Source organism: Notechis scutatus, chromosome 1, assembly GCF_049901735.1.
Source record: "Notechis scutatus isolate UNSWTSFEM ecotype Mainland chromosome 1, rNotScu1.2, whole genome shotgun sequence".
In the NCBI taxonomy this organism is placed as follows: domain Eukaryota; kingdom Metazoa; phylum Chordata; class Lepidosauria; order Squamata; family Elapidae; genus Notechis; species Notechis scutatus.
The window spans coordinates 269988708-270008247 of record NC_142009.1 but is presented as its reverse complement, the minus strand read 5'-3'; the positions used below and the strand labels follow the sequence as shown (position 1 = coordinate 270008247).

The window sequence follows — 19540 nt, the reverse complement described above, 5'->3', positions numbered from 1 at the left end:
TTGTAACTCAGTATTGCTAATTGTATTCAATGGACAATTTAAAGTGTTAGTTTTAACTTTTAAAGCCTAAACCATTTGGGGCAAGGGTCTTCAAACGTAGCACATTTAAGATTTGTGGACATCAACTCCCAGAATTCCTGAGCTAACATGACTGGAGGAGGAATTCTGGGAGTTGAAGTCCACAAGTCTTTCTTAAAGCTGTCAAGTTTGAAGGCCCCTGATTTAGGGTCTTCTATCTGATGATTGAATTTTTTTGATATCCATTAAAGTCAACAGAACACACCCTCTTAAAGATACCTTCACTTGAGATTCTTTTCATGTTTAGCTTCCAAGCTGTAGAATGCATTTGGCCTCCTCTCTTTGCAGTATTGCCAAAGAAGTTAATACTTTCCTTCTCAGCCAGATATTTTAGTTTATATTTAAAAATCTCTTAAAATTCTCATAGAAACACTTAAATCTTTATACATTGAACTGTTTTTGAGTTTTTAAGGTTTTTTTAAATTGTATTGATACCATCATAATAGATAAATGGTTGGTTTAAGCTTTTCAGTTACTATGCTAACAGCCCTTAGTTTGTACCCCTGCAGGGCACATACTCACACTTCTCTCCAATAATATGCAAAATAGGAAAGATATATAATATATGATACATGAATCTGTGCTGGAATTCTGGAATATAACAGGTTGCTTTAAAAAGAAAACACTATGTTCTTTTTAAAGCAATTATTTAAAGAATGTAAATAGTCAGGATTTTGGAAAGATGACAGAAGCTACAGCTGTGTGAATTGTATTGCAGGGATGCTCTTCTCCCATCGTAGTGAAATTTGCAGATACTCAGAAAGATAAAGAACAGAAACGAATCGCACAACAACTCCAGCAACAGATGCAACAGATTAGTGCTGCCTCTGTTTGGGGAAACTTGGCTGGACTGAACACACTTGGACCCCAGTACTTGGCAGTGAGTGTGCTTGACAGCTTCTGTTCAGAATTATTTTCTAAATGGTTTTAACACATATGTTTTGTTTGCAAGTATTCTCATTCTGAGGCTCTGTTATAAGATCAAAAATTGGTAGTGGTAGTAGTGATAAGTACAGATGATTGAAATGTTTTTTAGCATTGAAGCCTTGCCATGTGTTATGATTTCTGTTGGCAAGAAAGAATGTGGCACTTAGTTGAGGACTTATGGACTGTGTTGTACAACTTTGCATTATATAGCAGAGTTACCAGCTTTGTGGACTGGTGGGGTGGGGGAAGGGAGGGAGAAGGGATGGTTCTGTGCAAGTGGTAGGCAAGCGCATGTGTCTGTCACTTATGCAAATGGAGTGTGCATGCACATGCTCACCCGCCATTTTGGGCGGCCCAGTTTTAAAACACCTCACAGCCCAGTAGCGGGCCAGGGGTTGGGTATCCCTGTTAGAGAGTAAATAGGGAATTGAAGGTTTATTTTTCTTTTTACTACAGTATCAATATACGATACTCTACCAACTTGCACAGCACCCTGCCATATACACATATATGAAGACATTAATGTTGCCTGTTGCCTGTGGATTTGCACTTACAGCCTTCTTTCCTTGTTTTTATTTACCTTGCTCCTCCCAGTATCTGAGTAGGGAGGAGTTGGTAGATAATATTTCACCAGTGTTAGAAACCTTTGTAGCCAACATATTAGTGGCATACTAGCCATGAGCAAAGGGAGAATATTTCAGCTGGAATTGCATGGGAAATTGGATTGTTCTTTTTCTAATAGCATCCTTCTTGGTATGAGATCACTGCTGCTTTGTGTGTATTGGTGATATGTGTGGTCAGTAAGAATTGTGCTTGTAACGGCATTCTGGCTGTGGTGTAGTGCAGTGTCTCCCAGAAGTGGAGCCAGCCCTCATTCTCACTCTTGTTCTGTTTTTGGTGTAATGTCTAGCTTTATTTACAGCTCCTTCAGCAGACAGCAGCTGCTTCCTCTGGGAATTTGAACACACTGGGCAACCTTCACCCAATGGGAGGTAAGTTTCTTTCTCTTCTTTCCACTTGGGATCTGAGAAATAGGGTCAGTAGCAAAGTGAACGTTGATTGGTATGCTGTGATATATTAATATATTAGTGAAGATAAATCTTGGTTGTATAAGAACTCAGGCACAGATGGTATCAATCACAAGTTTTTAACTTGAATATGAATATGCAGTAGCTGATCTTTTCACAAATGTAAGCACCTTCTCTTTAAAATTTGCTATATTCTATTTGGTGGGAACAGGTGCCTATCTGACCACTATTTAAAAAGGAATCAAGGCATACTAAAGAAAAATTATGGGTCAGTTAATCTGACACCTGTTCTGGAGAGGACTGGTTGAAAGTATTGTTAGAATTTTTTAAAAAAAATATGTAGGAGACTTGCTGAAAAGGTATGGCTTTCAGAAAGATTAGTCTTTTTCACTGATTTTCTAGACTATTTTAGGATGTAAGCAAGTACGTGGACGAGGCTGATTCCATAGGTACATTATACCTGGATTATAAATAAAGTCTTGGTACAGAATTATTGTGAGCATGTTTGGTAGTGATATTATGTTTATGAGTAATAAAAATGGATTTTAAAAGATTTATGTGCCATATCTTTTTAAACTTATTTATGTTGAAATACAAAGGGGTAACAGTGGGTAAATGGGCTTCAAAATGGCAAATGCACTTCAGTGTAAATAAGTGTAAAATGAAATTGGCACACAAATCCAAGCTTTACTTGTATATTTATTGGATCCTGGCTGACAGAGGCTGACCCAGAAAAGGGATCTTGAGATTACAGTGGATAGCTCAGTAAATAAATCAATCTACTGTAAGCTGCTGTTAAAAATAGAGTGAATTTCATTATATAAAACAAGGAAGAGTTGTTTAGTATGGCTTAGTAATAAGATTATTGAACAATTTCTTCCACCAAAACCCATTTAAGAGTGCTGCTGCTGCTGGTTCCACCAGTGGTTAATGGTACAGAAACAGACACACTGCATTGATTGATGTGTTACAGGGTTGAATGCAATGCAACTGCAGAATCTAGCTGCATTAGCAGCTGCAGCTAGCGCAGCTCAGAATACTCCAAGTGGAACAACTGCACTCAACTCTTCCAATAGTCCATTAAGTGTGCTCACCAGTTCAGGTAAGGGAGTTGTTTGTTTATTTATTTGCTGTTTGATTAACCTATTTTTGCCTCTTTGTTTATATAACAATAGAACCAGTTACCATGATTCAATTATTAAACCCTGCCCTTTATGAAGATAAATAATTACATCCCGAAACACATTTTTTATGATTGAAAAATAAGAAAGTGGGTGCTTCTGATTTGCTGAATATGTATACATGCATTCATATTCAGAAGGACAGGGAAAACTTAAGTTTCACAAGAGGATATTTATTGTTTTGTAAATGTAATTGATCCATTTTTTCAATGAACACCATCAACGGTCTATTACATTCTCTTGGATTTTCTTTGCAGAAACAATTTTTTCAAAAATTGAAATAGTATTTGGAAACATTTGATTTTTACAGAGACATTGCTTGTACTACAACATGCTTGCTTTAATCATGCTTTTTGAACAAACAAGTTGGTCCTACAGATAAATGTAGTAATGGTTTATTTCCATTCAGTAGTTTTTAACTTGAACATCTCAGAACTGGATGGGACAGAAAAACTTACCAAGAATAAGCCATATAATCACAAATGAGGCACCTCTACAAGTTTTCACATCATAAATCACAGCAAGGCAGTAGCAGATTTCTCTCAACTTGTGGCTTATTGCTGTAAAACAAAGGATAATTTATTTCTAATCTTATTCACATAACATTGGGCGAAAAGCAAGCCACACAAATTTTTCAGCTTGATATTGGAAACTTTTATGTCTGCTGACTGGAACTAAATGCTAATAATTTTAGATATGGAAGAAAATAAATGAAACTTAAGAAAACCATCAGAATTTAAAAATTAAACCTGCATGTGCTTGACTGAGCTCTTGCACCTCTTCTTAGATTTTGTTGCTGTACTAAGATATGATATCAGAGGGTTTATACACATAGTAAGGAACAAGGTTAGTCACTGAGCCATCAGTATTTTGAGAAGGCAAAAGAGAAATAATACTGTGGCCTGCCTTATTCTGGTTAAACAGTAATAAATTCACTTGAGAGTAAAGAGCAAGTGATTCCAGCTTTCTGGATGAGCATTTCATTGGATATCACATGGGTACTCCAGATACTTCCATTGCAATTTATACTAGGAAAAAAAATAGCAGGATTACTTCTGAATGTTGGTAAAAAAAACTCTTGCTATTTCTTATCTGACTCGTACATCACACAAAAAAGGATGTTGAGACACTTTCTAAGAGTGCAGAAAAGAGGAACATGGATGATTAGGGGACTGGAGGCTAAAACATACAAAGAATGGTTGCTGGAATATTGGGTATGACTAGTTTAATGAAAAGAAATAGAGATGACATAGCAGTGTTCTGATATCTCAGAGTTTACCGCAAAGAAGAGGGAGTCAAGCTATTGTCCAAAGCACCTGAGGGCAGGATAGAAAGCAGTGAATGGAAATTAATCGAGAGATGCAACCTAGAACTAAGAAGAAATTTCTTGATGGAACAATTAATTAGTGGAACAACTTGCCTTCAGAAGTTGTGAATGCTCCAACACTGGATAGGGTTTCCTTCCTGAACAGAGAGTTGGACAAGAAGACCTCCAAGGTCCTTCCAACTATGCTGTTCTGTTAAATATTCTGTTCTGTTAAAAGAAAAGATACCCATTTTGGAACCAAGAGGATGCAAGGCTAAAGATTGCTATTCACTGAAAATTCATTTGGGAAAATAGAAGAGAAAGAAAAAGAAAAGCTTATCTTACTTTCCCTGGCCGCTTTCCACTTGATATTTTAGAAGGATCTTGAATGTGCTTTATTTAAGCCTTTCAGAGATTGTGCTAAGTTATTTTGATATTGTTGGAAGTTGTTGCTGATGTTTTAACTCTCTCATTTTAATAGCAGGTTCGTCACCCAGTTCCAATAGCAGTTCCTCAGTAAACCCAATGGCTTCTCTTGGAGCGCTGCAAACACTGGCAGGGGCTACTGCTGGCCTGAATGTTGGCTCTTTAGCAGGCAAGTATATTGCATTGTAAAAAAAAAAAAAGGTGGAATCCATCTTTGCTTCAAACGCATGTCTCAATTTCCCTTGCTTGATCAATTACCTTACTTGAAACCTTGATACTAATTCGTGTTTCCTATATAGGAATGGCAGCCTTAAATGGAGGGCTTGGTAGCGGTGGCCTTTCAAATGGCACAGGGAGCACAATGGAGGCCCTAACTCAGGCATACTCTGGGATTCAGCAATATGCTGCTGCCGCATTGCCCACACTTTATAACCAGAGTCTTTTAACACAGCAGAGTATTGGTGCAGCAGGAAGTCAGAAAGAAGGTAGGTAGGAGGCAGGGTTGAAAAAGCTATTATACTGAACTCTAGATGTCATGCTATACTCAAAACATTCTTCTCCAGTGATACAGAATCTGAAGTTACGGCTAAAACATGGGACTTGTAGACATTTTTATAGTGCATTCTGCAGACATTTTTACAGAATATTCTGGCTACTCTGAAACATCTAATTCTAAAATTCTGTTTAGTTTTATCTCTCACCCAACCAAGAAATTCATTTTTAAAATCAACACATAACAATATGTTATTTTCAATATTTCCAGTCATATTTTGGGATTATCAATAATTTATTTATGAGACAGTACGTAGTGGGTTTTGCAGACAGTATCCTTAATCTGTACAGTTGCTTTGCATGTTATTTGGCCAGTGCTCTTAACTATTGCAAATTGGAGGATTGAAATTGGCAAAATCTTGGTTTTGGGGGGGGGGGGGTGTTAATCATAGTTTAATGAAAGGTTATCTAATTAATTTTACCTGATGTGAAAGTGCTGTTACTTTATGAATGACATTGTCTTATAGATCAGGGGTGTCAAACTCATGTCAAAACGGCATCACATGATATATCAGGACTTTTTCCCCCCCTTCGCTAAACCAGGCGTGGCCAGCGCGTGACACATCCAGCCCATGGGCCAGGCATTTGATCATATATTTATTGTGATTGTATCATATTTAAATACATGACAACCTTATTGAAACATTAATCTAAAGGTGTAAGCTTTAAAATGGAAAGAGTGATGGAGCTCTGCAACTGGCTCCATCCCTATTTTGAATTTTATTAAGGAAGGTACAGCCTGATCATCTTAATCAACTGTAGAGCATCACAACTTCCTGAACTGGGATAGAAAATACCTATGTATTTAATTATCAAGATCTGTTTCTGTATTTCTGTCCTTTGACTGAAACTACAAATAATGATCCTTTATATTTTTAAGTATTTTTTTTACTTTTACTCTTGCTATCTATTCTTTTCTTTTTTTTAATGAGCACTAGGTATCATTGTTAATGTTGCGAGATAACTGATTCCTGGAGACAGATTTTTCAATAAGAGCATGAGTTTGGACTGTTAAACATATTTTTACTTCTTCTTTATTCTCTGTATTAAAATCCAAGAAGTTCTACTTGTTTTAATTTCCTTCTAAATGAATATTTTAAAGGTCCAGAAGGAGCCAATCTGTTCATCTACCATCTTCCCCAGGAGTTTGGGGACCAAGACCTACTACAGATGTTCATGCCTTTTGGGAACGTTGTCTCTGCCAAGGTTTTCATTGACAAGCAGACCAATCTGAGCAAATGTTTTGGTATGTTCTGTTACATCGTTTTCATATCAGAGCAGTTGTTTGGAAGGTTTGTCCCACCTCTTCCTTTAGTTCTCCCATCTTCCCTCAGGAAAGAATAACCAACTGATGTATGATGAGAAACTTTTATTGTGAAACATTTAAGTCAGTCAGTTGCTGCTCTGCAGCTAGCATCTTAAGTAAATAGGCACATTGAAAGAACACACTATAGTATTTCAAATAACTAAAATCTTTTAACTGAAAATATATCCACGCAAACAAGTTATATGTAAGCAAAACATTACTAAATAAGAAAGCAACATGACTCTAAACTTAAAAGTAGAGTTAGCACAAGAGTCTGCAACCTTAAAACACTCAGAAGAGCCATTTGGACCCATTTCCCACAGAAAAAAAACACTGGGAGCCACAAATCCTGGGTGGGCGTGGCCAACTCAATGTCACTCACTCCCACCCAGTCACATGATGACCTAGCCATGCCTACCCAGCCACAAAACCTCTCTCTCTCTCTCTCTCTCTCTCTCTCTCTCTCTCTCTCTCTCCCCCCTGTCTGTATCTCTTTCCCCCTCTTTCTCTCTCTCCTCCCTCTCTCTGTATCTCTGTCTCTCTTTCTTTCCTTCTCTCTCTATCTTTCTCTCCTCTCCCTATCTTCCCCTTCTTTCTATGTGTCTCTGTATTTCTCTCTCTGCCCCTCTCCCTATCTTCCCCTCTCTCCCCCTCTCCTCTCTCCGTATCTCTCTCTCTCCCTATCTTCCCCCCACTCTCTATCTGTGTCTCTGTGTGTGTATCTCTCTCGTTCTCTGTCTCTGCTTCTCTCTCTCTTGGAAGCAAGCTCTCCTTGGGGCTCTTTGCTACTCCTTTTATTTCTTCTTTTTGGAAATCCGGGTCAGGTGAGGAACGATCGCCAGCCACAGCGGAAGCTTCCCTTTGGGTGACCCTCCTCACGACCCCCTGGCCAGCTGTGGTGGGGCCAGGAGGGTGCGCACGTGAGGGGAGACCCTCAAGCTAGTGCCAAGGGCAGCAAAGGTGTGCACAGGGTGGGCAGCTGCTTCGCTTAAGGAGAGTCTGCCCGCCACAGCTGGCCAGGGGATCGCAAGAGGAGGAGAAAGAGGAGGATGGTTGTCCTCAGCCAGCCTGGATTTTCAAAAAGAAGAAATAAAAGGAGTAGCAAAGAGCCTGAAGGAGAGCTAGCTGGCTTGGCCCAGCCATGGCTTTCCAAGAGAGAAGAAACGCAGAGACAGAGAGAAAGTGCGCATGAAAGAGAGAGAGACAGACTGGCCGACAAGCTTTGGTGAGAGCGCTTCGGCTTTATCCAAGCCTGAGCCTTAGGGTGGGCATGCAAAGTTTGGTGGGGCCAGCTTTTTTCCCCCGTTGCCCTCTTAAAGTTGCAGCTGGACCTGCGGGCCTGTCCCCCTTTCTGTCATCCCATCCTCCAGGATCCCATTCCCACCCCACCAGCCCTCGTGTTAGCGAGACTGGCATAGGTCATGGCCATGCCGGGCCAGTGTCTCGGGGCAGAGAGCAGGTTGCACGTCTCCCCAAGTGACCAAGGCATGCCCAGCATTAACAAGGGCTGGAAGAAGCTCCAGCAAGAGTGAGGCACCGGAGAATCAGCCCTGGCTGCTTCTCCATCCCCCGCCATCACCCTTACCTTCTCAGGCCACCTGAGGGAGGGTGAGGGGTAGGGCCAGCCAGTGATGGGACAGTGAGCCACAGCAGAGGGCCCAAAGAGCCATATGCAGCTCTGGAACTGCGGGTTGTCGACATCCGAATTAGCATGATTGCTCAGTCATATATTTAACAATTGAGCTCACTAAAAATTTCAGATTTGAATGGCATCTGGAATATTCTAACTCCAAGACATTAAATTTAGCAGTAGAAGAATTGGCACATTAAATTTAGCAGTAGAAGAATTGGCACATTAAATTTAGCAGTAGAAGAATTGGCACTTACAGATTATAGCGCTACAAAGACTCCTTAACATCTGCTTGCTTGTTTGAGCCAAGTAGGGAATTGTATTTTTTTAAAGTCCTATTCCATCTCACATACTTTATCTGTACTTAACAGTTAAGAGTGGCCTTGTATTAAAAAAAATGCAAGTTGTGGTGGTGGTGATGATGATGATGAGGAGGATATAGTCAGATATTCTTATCCTCTAATTGCAGTTGACTGTAAGTTTTTCTTTTCTTAGGTTTTGTAAGTTATGACAATCCCGTCTCTGCACAAGCTGCCATCCAATCAATGAATGGATTTCAAATTGGCATGAAGCGACTGAAAGTACAGCTCAAGCGCTCTAAGAATGACAGCAAGCCATATTGAGTGCCCCTCCCCCTGGAACTGGAGTGAGAAGGATCTTCTGGTAAGTTGGGGAGGAGCCCACTAGGGATTCAAAAATTCTTTTAAGGCTGTATTTTTACAGTCATGGAAGCTGATTGATACCATTCTGTGTGGCACATCTTCCCCTGAAGACTCAGCTGCAGCCTCTACTGGGAATTCTACGGATGGAGGACAACTTTGTGCTTTTGTTTCCAGTGTTTTACTTTGGAGTTTAGGTGCCATATCACTATTTTTTTTTAAAAGTTTGCTGTGTTTGTAACTCTGTTTTTGAGAAGGACCAATGCCAGCCACCTTGGAGAGGAAAGGAAAATAGTAAGTGCAATTGGAAGTGACACTGCATGAATTAGATATGAGGAGACCCCAATGATACTCATGAAAGGGGGAAGCAGGAAGCTGAATCCAAATCATGTGGTGGTTGGTTCATAAACAACCCCTAATGAGCTTTGCCAACTATTTGCTAGGTTTATTTAGTAAATGCCTTATGTGAGAACTGTATCAGTCAGTTGGAGGATAATAGTTGGGCAAAAATATTCATGTGGAAAGGAAAAATATAGTAATTATAATGCTAAAATATGTTTGTATAGTGCAATGTGTGTGGTTGCAGCTTATAAAAGTATCCAGTGATGTTTTTTGATCAGCTATTTACACTTTGGACAGAACAACCTTTTTAAAAATTGGATAATATGAATTAGTGTTTCAATTTATTGGAAACTACACTTGAAGTTAGTTGGTTTAATGAAGTTATCTACACTTTAGGCTGTAATCCAGGAATTCTTGAATTTAATTTACAATCTTAAATTTTTACTACAAATCCAATGTCTCATGATAAAATTTGTTCTTCTCCTGTTCTACAACTTGTACATGAAGAAATGGTGCTCCTAAAGTACAGGTTAAAGCCTCCTTCGTGTTAAACTGACAGGTGGTGTTAAAATGAGCTCTTAGTGCTCTGATTTCTGGCATTCTCCTCCCCCCCCCCTCCAAACTTTGTACGAATGTGTGTCAGAATAATACTGGCTCAAAAAAAAATTTTTTCTTGTTTCGTATATAGATTTATTTTTCACAAATAATGTCATCTTGTTACATAGCAGTTTTCCTTTGAGCGTGTGCCAGTGCAAAAGACTAAATTCAAAGGGCTGAATCTATGCAGAATTTTGATCTGGTCTACATATTGCCTGAGCCCAGTGCCTAATAATTCAAAGTCAGATTTCTTCCCCTTCTAATACACATCCTTTTTTCACATGGGTGTAACTGCCAAAAGCATTAAATTTTTAAACACACTGTAGACCTGAATCCAAAGGGAATTTTTAATAGTATGACTTTGAGCCATGGCAAGAAGTTATGTAAAATCTAGTCCTGAGGCTAGAAAAAGCTAGTCCTATTGTTAGGAAAGTTTACAGTGTTATTATAGATTCAGTGTATTGCTACTTTCTGAATATGCTCTTTATCATTTGTTAAAACATTATTACAGCACGCCAGTCAACCCATAAATCTTGTATTTAGGAACAAGACATTTTAGGGGAGGATGGAAAAAATAATTTCCAAGAAAAATCCAAAAGCTCATCAAGTTTGAAATGCCATTGTATAAGATAAAACTCAGTAGGATATCCAGGCATTTACTAGGGACTGGGTCCCCTTGTTTACTAAAACTGAGGCATTATAATTTGCATAAGGCCATCCATCTGTGATTCAAGTTGTTTTTCTGATGAATTAAAAAGGCATATACAATGGTGATAAAAAAAAAGTTGAATAGTCAAATTGCCAAATTTTCCATTTGTGCTGGCATGTGGTATCCTTCAGTGTTGAATATTTGGGGTCTAATTTAAAAGCATATGCATACACTTTAGATAACTGTATACCGTTTGAAGTTTGTGCACTAGGAGAAGTTGTATCCTGATATTAATGAGGATGGGGGAGTGTTGGAGTGCTAAGGGTCCCAGAATTGTCAAGGGATTTTTTTAAATAAAAATATACTTTCAGGAAAAAAAAGAGGTCACGGTTGGGAGCAGTTGCTCCAATTGCAACCTGATATAACCAAGAATGTTGTTTCTATTTTTATAGAAGTTTTATACTGCTCCAGGGTGGAGAATATTTATTATCTAAATTATTTCACTGGATAAGACCAGGGTTTTGCATAATCCTGAATGTGATTGTGTAATGCATACATAAACAATGTGCACGATTGAAACTACTGACTTTCAGTGGCCTGTTTGTAACTAGGCAAACTGCTAAATAGGATAAGAATTAATGCTGTGAACCAGTGGAGGAGGAAAGCTGTGCTCCATTTTTGCTATAGTCATTCCTCCCAGTACTATTACTCTTCTCAGTCACTATTACAAAATATTCTAAATACTTTGTCACTATTTATTCAAGGTCCATATACTTTGTAACTTTTCTGTATGCTTCCATCAGGACAGCTATGGGGCAACTTTCCTCCCGTTGAACTAGCAACACAATATTTGTGCTATGCTTATCCTATAATGTTTCCTTTCATAAGTATGATCAATGCAAGTGCCCTAATTCTACTGTCATAGAGTTACCAAAGTTAAGAATGCAGGTTAAATGATAAAAGTGAGATCTTTGGAATAGATTGGCAGAATTCTTGTGCCTTCAGTGGTGCTGTTCTGAATGACTTAAGATAGAATGCTTCAACCAAAATATTTTTTTCTCCTCAATTTCCCTTGATCCGGCCACACAAATGCTTTTCAGAACAAATAATGAAGATTTGTTTCCCAGGGAGATTCCCACTTGGCAAGAAAATGAATCTGGTTTGTACAAGGATACATATAAATGCCCCTTTGGAGTTTTGCTTCCACATATCATGCTGTTAGCTTGTTACTCTGTCTGCTCCCTCCACCCAATCTTTGGCAAAAAATCACCGAAGCCGGTCAAATTGGAACATAATCATTTAGATACTTAATATCATAGTTACTTATACACACATCTTCAGATTAAAATGGTGAGTTTGGTAATACATATGCAGAAGGCTGATATTGATAAAAAAAAGTTCAAGTTATACTGAAAATTATATTGAGCAGAATTTGCATCCATGAAGCAAATTTTGCAACACCAGCGCCTTAGTATTATGGGGAGAGAGGGTAGATATCTTTAAAATAAACAAATAGTCATCATGGTTTTGCATGTAGCTTTTTATCTATGCATTTTGTTAATTTGTGTGAATGGATAGATTCTGGGAAAGAGAAAATGAGATTTGGGGGGGTGTATTTTATGATAAAAATAAAGACTGTCATATTTTAATTCAGCAAGTTAACTTTTGTCATCTCACCCCCTCCTAAGGGTAGGAGCAAATGAAATCTTTGCTGGTTCTTTAATTCAAACATATTTAGGCAATTGCACAAACCAAGAAAAGATACTGCTTTTTAAAAGAGCAGTGGACCAGTAGAGAGGGGTGCCCAAGCCAGATCTTTGCCACCTTTGGACATGAATGTTGCACATCTCTAGTTGGATCAAAGGTTTTTCTGCCAGTGGGAGCCTTCTTGGGTTCATTAAGGATACTCCAGGGGAAGTGATTTTACTTATGTACTTCTCTTAGTATTACTATCAAATTCTTCCAGTGAATTCCCCAATCCTAGGACATTCAGGGGTATAGGGAATTATAAAGAGGGGGGGGGGAAAGTTAACAAGGATTAACTCCACCCTTGTTTCAGCTGAAGAAGGGTTGCCCTAGATCCAAAACATCAGCTAATGGAAGGATGGTTTGTTTAAAGATCACTCATTTTAATTCCAAGTCAGCATTGTTTTTAAGTAAGTTTCAAATTAAATAACAGCGTGGCTTGACATTTGTTAGAAAAAGTAAATTGCATTCACACAAATGTATACTTCATTTGTATTATTCCTCTGAAATAGAGCTCTGTATTTAAATCAAAATGTTGTAACATGCATTATAATTAGGATGGAAGCGAGGGCAAATCTAAGAACAATACTTTTTCCAATAATCGTATGCTACTTCAGACAGTTGCTTATGAACACTATGTTAAGAGAATACTTAAATGTGTTTGTCCTTGATATTTAGGTCTCTTGTGTTGTGATCCTGTTAGAGATTCTGTCGCTTTGAAAATCTCTTACAAGTCTGCAGATAAAAACCCTTCCTTTCAAAGCTGGCAGGGGTGACTGTAGAACTTTTGAGAGTCCAGAATTCCTCCTCACAGAATCAAAGAGCAACATTTATGTATTGAAAAGAGTTGCAAAGGAGGGTGGTGGGTTTTTTGCAAGTATCATGGTAAAAAGGGCTCAGCTGCAGCAAGTCTTAACTTGCAGTCAAGTCTTAATTCTTTCTGTGGGGGCATCAGTTTTACTCACACAGTAAACGTGTTTAATGTCATTTAAATGCCAGAGTCTACATACATGTACGTAGATACACAAGCGCATATGAGTTTCTATTGCCTAGGTATGCCCCATGGTAAGAAGAAGAAGAAAGTGTTAAACTATCAGTGCCCAGTTGCCCAGCGATCTCTGCTTTGTCTCCCACCTGTTATGTGAACTGTGCTACAATTACATTTTATGAAGTCAGGTTCTAGTGGAAGGGAGGGGTGCTACCTTCCTCATGAAGACGTAGCGGAAACACTGACTTAGAGCTGTGTTGAATGCGCAGCTGTATGCCGCTAAGTCAGAGTCCATTCTGTAGCCAGAGTCTAAAGGGAATCCCAGGCCTCTGTTCCATTTAATTTCTGACAATTTTTACATTTATTTGGTGTCTTATGCACTTCAACTTTTACTTGTTCATTGTTGGCATGTGCTGCCCTTCCTTGTCAACTCTCCCCCTCCCAAAAGAGATCTCATTGTACAGTGCCCATTCCTGTTTCACTCTCTTCTCTCTTTCTCTCTCTGTTTGGATGTACTGTTCTGTGTAACTCAGTAGGTCTCCTTCTTTCTGGTTTGTTTTTTTCTAGATTCCTGCCGTTTGTTCATCGTTGTGCCTAAAGCATGTCGATGTGGCGTTCAAGTACATCGTCCAAATCCTTGTCTCTTCAGCTTCTCTGATGCTTGAACTCTCACCCTTTGACCTTGTGTTGACTTTTGATGCTGATGTGTATTTTTATTATGTTTGTTTCTTCTTTTTTTTCCCTTCTTTTTTTGTGCTGCCAAATTGGTTTTGCTAGAAAGACTGCTGATGGGGAATATTTAAACTTGCATTTGAATATAAAAGAATTCTATTTTTCTAGAACTTCATAAGATAACCACTTGATTTTGTGATTCTGATTCTTTGTAATTGTCTTCAGAGCAGCCTTGCTAGCATACCTCGTGGAGTATTTGTATTTCTGTGAACATACAGCCAATCACTTTCTAGGCTTAGTTTTTTCTGTGTGCTTAGTTTCAACAAAAATCTTTGAAGGAAAAAGTAAAAGGATGCAACTCAAAACTTTCAGGAGGCTTCTGGTCACATTTTGCTGAACCTACTTGGCCATGCTTGAGAAGAGAACATGTGTTCTATGACTTGAGTAGCTTCAGCAGAAAACACTTGAACTACAGTTTTTCCTGATTGTAGCTGCATTTTTGCCCTGGCACTTAACTGCTTTTTCCTTCCTGTGTGATTATCAGCCTTTGTCTGCAGTGAGAATTTAATCAAAGTTGGTGTTGTATTTTGTTAAACCTTTGCATGCTTAGTTTTTTGTAACTACAATCTCCTCAGCAAAATGTGAGTTTTTGTTTTTGTTTTGTTTTTCTTTTAAAATTTCAAATAATGCCCCTGTAAACGTTTTGCATGTTTCCTGCTGTGTTCTTCACAATCCTGTGTATCTATATATATATATATATACATACACACACACCCTTCACCTCTGTTTTCTATAGTTGGTGCAAAAACTGAGCAATTTATTAGGTTTCAAAGCTGTCCTTTTTTGGATGCCAGACTTGTGATCATATGTCATGTAAGGACATCTCCTGTGCATTTAGACTGCTTTACACAGTATCTGCACCTTGCTCTATTATCACAGCTATGGAAAGGTCTCAGGGGCTTGATTGCACTGTTCAGATGGTCATGGTGGCAGCGGCAGGGATACAAGTTTAACAGAAAGATGTGGGATGTTTGCATAATACTGCTTCTGAAATCCATTAGAGCTCAGGCTCTTTTGGGGTAGCCTTAATTTGTACCTCTTGTTTAATATGCGACTTGCTTTGTGAAAATTTTAACACCAATAACTCAGTGAATGGAAGCTTGATTGCTCTCCAGTTCTTACACTTGAAATAGCATGTCGTATATATCCCATAGAAGGAATCTGTAAGCCTAGGCACAAAACTGCTGGCTCTTTCTCCAAGTGACAAGCACAATAAAACAGCACATTGGCTGTTACCTGAACAGGGTACCAACCCCGGCTCCTATTCTCAGGGGCCTTAGCTGGGGGAATCTCCTCTGTGGAGAATTTTTTTTAAAGTTTTGTTCTTCAATTGGGTTAGGAGACGTGCAGTTTTCTTTCTTTTTTTCTTTTCCCTTTTTTTTTCTGGCCTGATGAAGAAATAGGACAGATTATCCTTCTCTGGGAAACATGCTTCAGCTTTGCTGCGCATATGATCTGCTTTAGAAGCTGAGATATAGTCCGGGGGCTTCACAGCACCTGCAAAAAATCCTGTGGTAAGGACTAAGCACAAGGGACAACGGGGTAGAGGAGAAGCTATGAAGGAATTTTAACAGGAGGAAGGAATGTGAAACAAAACATTTGGAGAGTAGAAACATGTAAGATACCTATCTAGGCTTTAGGAAGCTTTCACTCTATTGTTGGCAAAAACCAGCTGCCAACTCTCTTGCTGGATGGGTAATCTCTCTCCGTATTTGTTTTTCTCTCAACCTTGTGATCAGCATCGCTAAGGATGAGAGTGACTTGAAAGGGGATATATCATTGCATTATTTGGGGTACAGCTGTGAGATAATTGACCTTAGGCTCACAGTCACAATGCACAGGGGTGTCTGATGGCAGGGAAGTCAAGGCCTTGCAGTGTATTAATTAATTTTGCCAATACATTTATTTATAATGCGCATACAGTTTCATGAGAAACTCTAGAGAATCCTGTGGTAAAAAAAAAAATCTCTGGAGAAAACCAAAATGCCAAACATTAGGTGTTCCTTTCCTTTCTTTCCTTTGTTTTAATAATTCTGTGGTGGTTTTAATGGATTTGAGACAGTAAAGCAGCAGCTGCCTTTTATTTCTAGCTGCTTTTTGTGAATAATTAAAAAAAAGAAAATTTACATTTTGGAAAAAAAAACCTGTGGGCTTTTTTATTGGTACAAACATTGTATTTAACACTAGGGGTTTTGTACAGTTTTTTGCCTTTTCTACTAGAAAACAATGTAAAGTGATTCACAAATGTGACAAGAAAACAAATTGCCACTATGACCAAATGTAGAATCTGTTCTGCAGTTTAACAGGATTTAATCAACTCAAAGTCGTGATTCTGTTGTAGCAATGCTTTTCTTTACCCTGTTTGAACTGTTCCTTTTTCTTGTTTGATTTGCAAAACAAAATGTCTTTTTAGTGTGAAATTGTGTTGTACTCTGTAGAAAATTATGGATTTTACTTTAGTGGTTAAAAAAGAAGCACATGTTGCTTTTCTGATCACGGAGTTTGTGTAGTGGATTTAAAAATGAAAGTTTTGTTACAAGTTTGGAACGAGCGAGTATGTATTAAGGAATTTTCTTCCTTTTGTGTGTGGTTTCTTTTTGTCCCACTGGGGAACTTAAAGCTGTTTTAATTGCACAGACACACAGACAAGAAGTCATTTTGTATATGCCAAGTGTGGTATCTCCCTTTGTTTATTTGCTATTAAACTGTTTGAGAAGAAATTTCTGTGTCATCCTTGTATTTACTTATATAGAAGAGGAAAATTGGTATCTGGGTATTTGAAGAAAGAGTTGCTTAGTCTAAATATATGAGAAGGTGGAATATATACACCATCTTTTCTGTCACTGTCATGCTACTTCCTCAAACACAAAGGCTCACCTTTTCCCCTCTCTTAATTTAAATTATTTTTCTGAGCATTTCACTTTAGTTTACTTTTTATCCTTGATGTAAATTGGCTGGGTCAGGATCAGTTTCATCGAAGATTTTTCTGGTAGGCTAGTGTATGAAATATAAATATACACATGAGGAATAGTTTATTATACAAAAGTGCTCCATTCAGTTTTCTTTCTGCTAAGTTTATCTTGTTTAAATTACCTTGGGAAAGCAGCCTCATTTTTAAAGCATAAAAATAAACAATATAGATAATCTGATAGATTCTCCTAATTCCTGCAACTGTATTTGCATTTTTAGTTCCCTTGCAACACTTCGACACTTTCTATTATAACTTTATTATAAATATTTATATTGAATATAGATTATAATTACTTGTACTACAAGCAAATCTTAAGGCCTATATTGCAGGATGCATTTATTCAAATCGTTTTTACTTTTTACCTTACCAAATAAAAAAAGCAAAATCCTACAAGATAAGATTGTGTGGTTCAGGCAAAAAATCATTTAAAAGTCAGCTAATTGGCATTCTTCTTTTCTTTAACTTTTACCTTCTAATAAGCTTATTAAAATAGACAAATTTCACATTCCTAATTGGCTCTTAGGGTTGAGCTATATAATGCAAGGGAATAATAAATTCTAAGAGAATTTCCCCCCCCCTCAAAAATAAAACATTGCAATGACAGTTTTACAGTTCTGAATTACACAGGTATCATCAACTGTCTTAGTCCTTCTTTACCGCTACTGATGTTTGACACGGAAAAGGAGCTTCGATTGTCAGCTAACATTACAAACCAGCTTGATATGCAGAAATCTTTTTTTTTAATCACATAGAGGTGAAGTTATTTGATTCCTGCAGGTAAACTGCTCTTCCAATATACACTGCAGAAAAGAAAATACAGCATTATCACTAACATTTGTGCATAAATTAGTTGCCATAAATCTGATTCCCATTCTGTCTCCCAGAATCAGTGTACTTTGTACTGGGACTGTTGTTTCAGAAATTTGGAAGGGTGATTCCAATAAAATGACATGCGTATTCACAGGATTTCCTTGGCTGCCCCAGATACAGACTCTGAGTGACTTGCTATAAAAATAGAGAAACACACAAAGCAGCATTTCAGCATAAAAACCAATAAAGTTAAAATTACAGCAACTACGTAGATACATTGTAGGTGATGGGGGATGCCCAAATGGGGAGGCGGACTTAAGCTGGGGGTTAGACTTGCATTGCTGCACATCCACTAGAGCAGGGGTCTCCAACCCCTAGTCCGTGGACTAGCACCAGGCTGCAGCATGCCAAAAACCAGACCACAAACAAAGCAGGGTATAGGCAGCATGAAAAACCACGCCCCCCTCTGGTCCACAGAAAAACCTCCATGGAACTGGTCCCTGGTGCCCAAAAGGTTGGGGGGGGGTCGCAATACTAGAGAACCAAGACTGACACCACCACAACCCTCCTAGGCTCTATGGAACCTTATCTATCAGGTCCCAAGAGAAGGCAAGCAACCTGAGGAGATTCCTGTGTAATAGAATGTAACAAAGTAATTAGCTTGAACTCTACATGTGTGGATCTGGCTGCTTGCACCTGACAGGCATTGTATCTAACAACCTACGCTTTCTAAATCTGGCAGAGAAGGATCCCATTCCTCAAAAAAAATTGGCAGTTATCTTATTCTTTCCTTAAAGCTACAGCAACATCCTTTCCCAGTATGGGCAGAATTAAAAAGTACACTGTCACAAAGGTAACAATGATTCAAGCCATAAATCACAGGTATTCGAGATCATCCCCCACATTTTGTACTTGGAAAGCTTTTAATAACTAGTGTCATATCATAGCTGCTACTTTGCCCAAAAAAATTTCATCCAGACAGTTAAATTTTAAAACAATTGTAATTTCCCTATATTTTAAAGGGTAGCTCCAAGTAGAACACATTATAGATATCAAATGTGAACTGATAAGGCTGTGATAGACTGCTATGCAGGTCCCATATTCCACAAGCAAAGGTGGTTGGTGTACCAGATGAAACTCAGTGAAGGTCCTGCTGGCCACGTTGGTACTTGCTTTCAAACAGGAATCATGAATCAGGAGAAACCCAGTGCTCCATCTGATGGAGTTTGACCAAATCTAAAATCAGTGTTGAAACTGACATGAAGCCAGATGACTTCTGGACCTACAGCTATTTATTTTATTTTTTGGGTGGGATTTAAATTGAATCTGTTTCATTCCATTGAGTGTCTCACAGCTTCCATATGCCAGATTAGGATTTCCACTGGGGCTTCTGCTCAACCAAGAAGTAGAGCTGCATAGCTGGCAACAGTTGCCTGTTCTTTCTCTGATATTTCCAATAAAACTCAAAGGAGACTGAGCCAAAACAATGTAAAGCTGTCAATTTCCTTGGCTTCCACAGGTTCAGAAAATGCCAGGTGACTTCACAAGAGATTGCCTCAGCACCTCATTTGTTTCTGCCCATGATGTGTCCCAACTCACACGAGCAATTTTA

At 38.5% G+C, this 19540-nt stretch overlaps 1 protein-coding gene across 50 annotated transcripts in view; it reads left to right on the top strand.

Moving 5' to 3' along the window:
• Positions 1-19540, top strand: part of CELF1 (CUGBP Elav-like family member 1) — a 52225-nt gene that overhangs the window by 31037 nt on the left and 1648 nt on the right. For 16 of the 50 annotated variants that reach the window (XM_087951461.1, XM_087951458.1, XM_087951452.1 and 13 more), the window contains 8 exons: positions 797-958; positions 1928-1997; positions 3007-3135; positions 5005-5115; positions 5246-5431; positions 6601-6744; positions 8930-9097; positions 13983-16867. In XM_087951461.1, coding sequence (XP_087807587.1) covers positions 797-958; positions 1928-1997; positions 3007-3135; positions 5005-5115; positions 5246-5431; positions 6601-6744; positions 8930-9057 — 930 coding nt within the window. In that variant the 3' untranslated portion in view covers positions 9058-9097; positions 13983-16867. Of the gene's footprint in view, positions 1-796; positions 959-1915; positions 1998-3006; positions 3136-5001; positions 5116-5245; positions 5432-6600; positions 6745-8929; positions 9098-13982; positions 16868-19540 lie in introns of those variants that run through there. The other 34 variants (XM_087951460.1, XM_087951457.1, XM_087951450.1 and 31 more) reach the window with 4 other exon arrangements.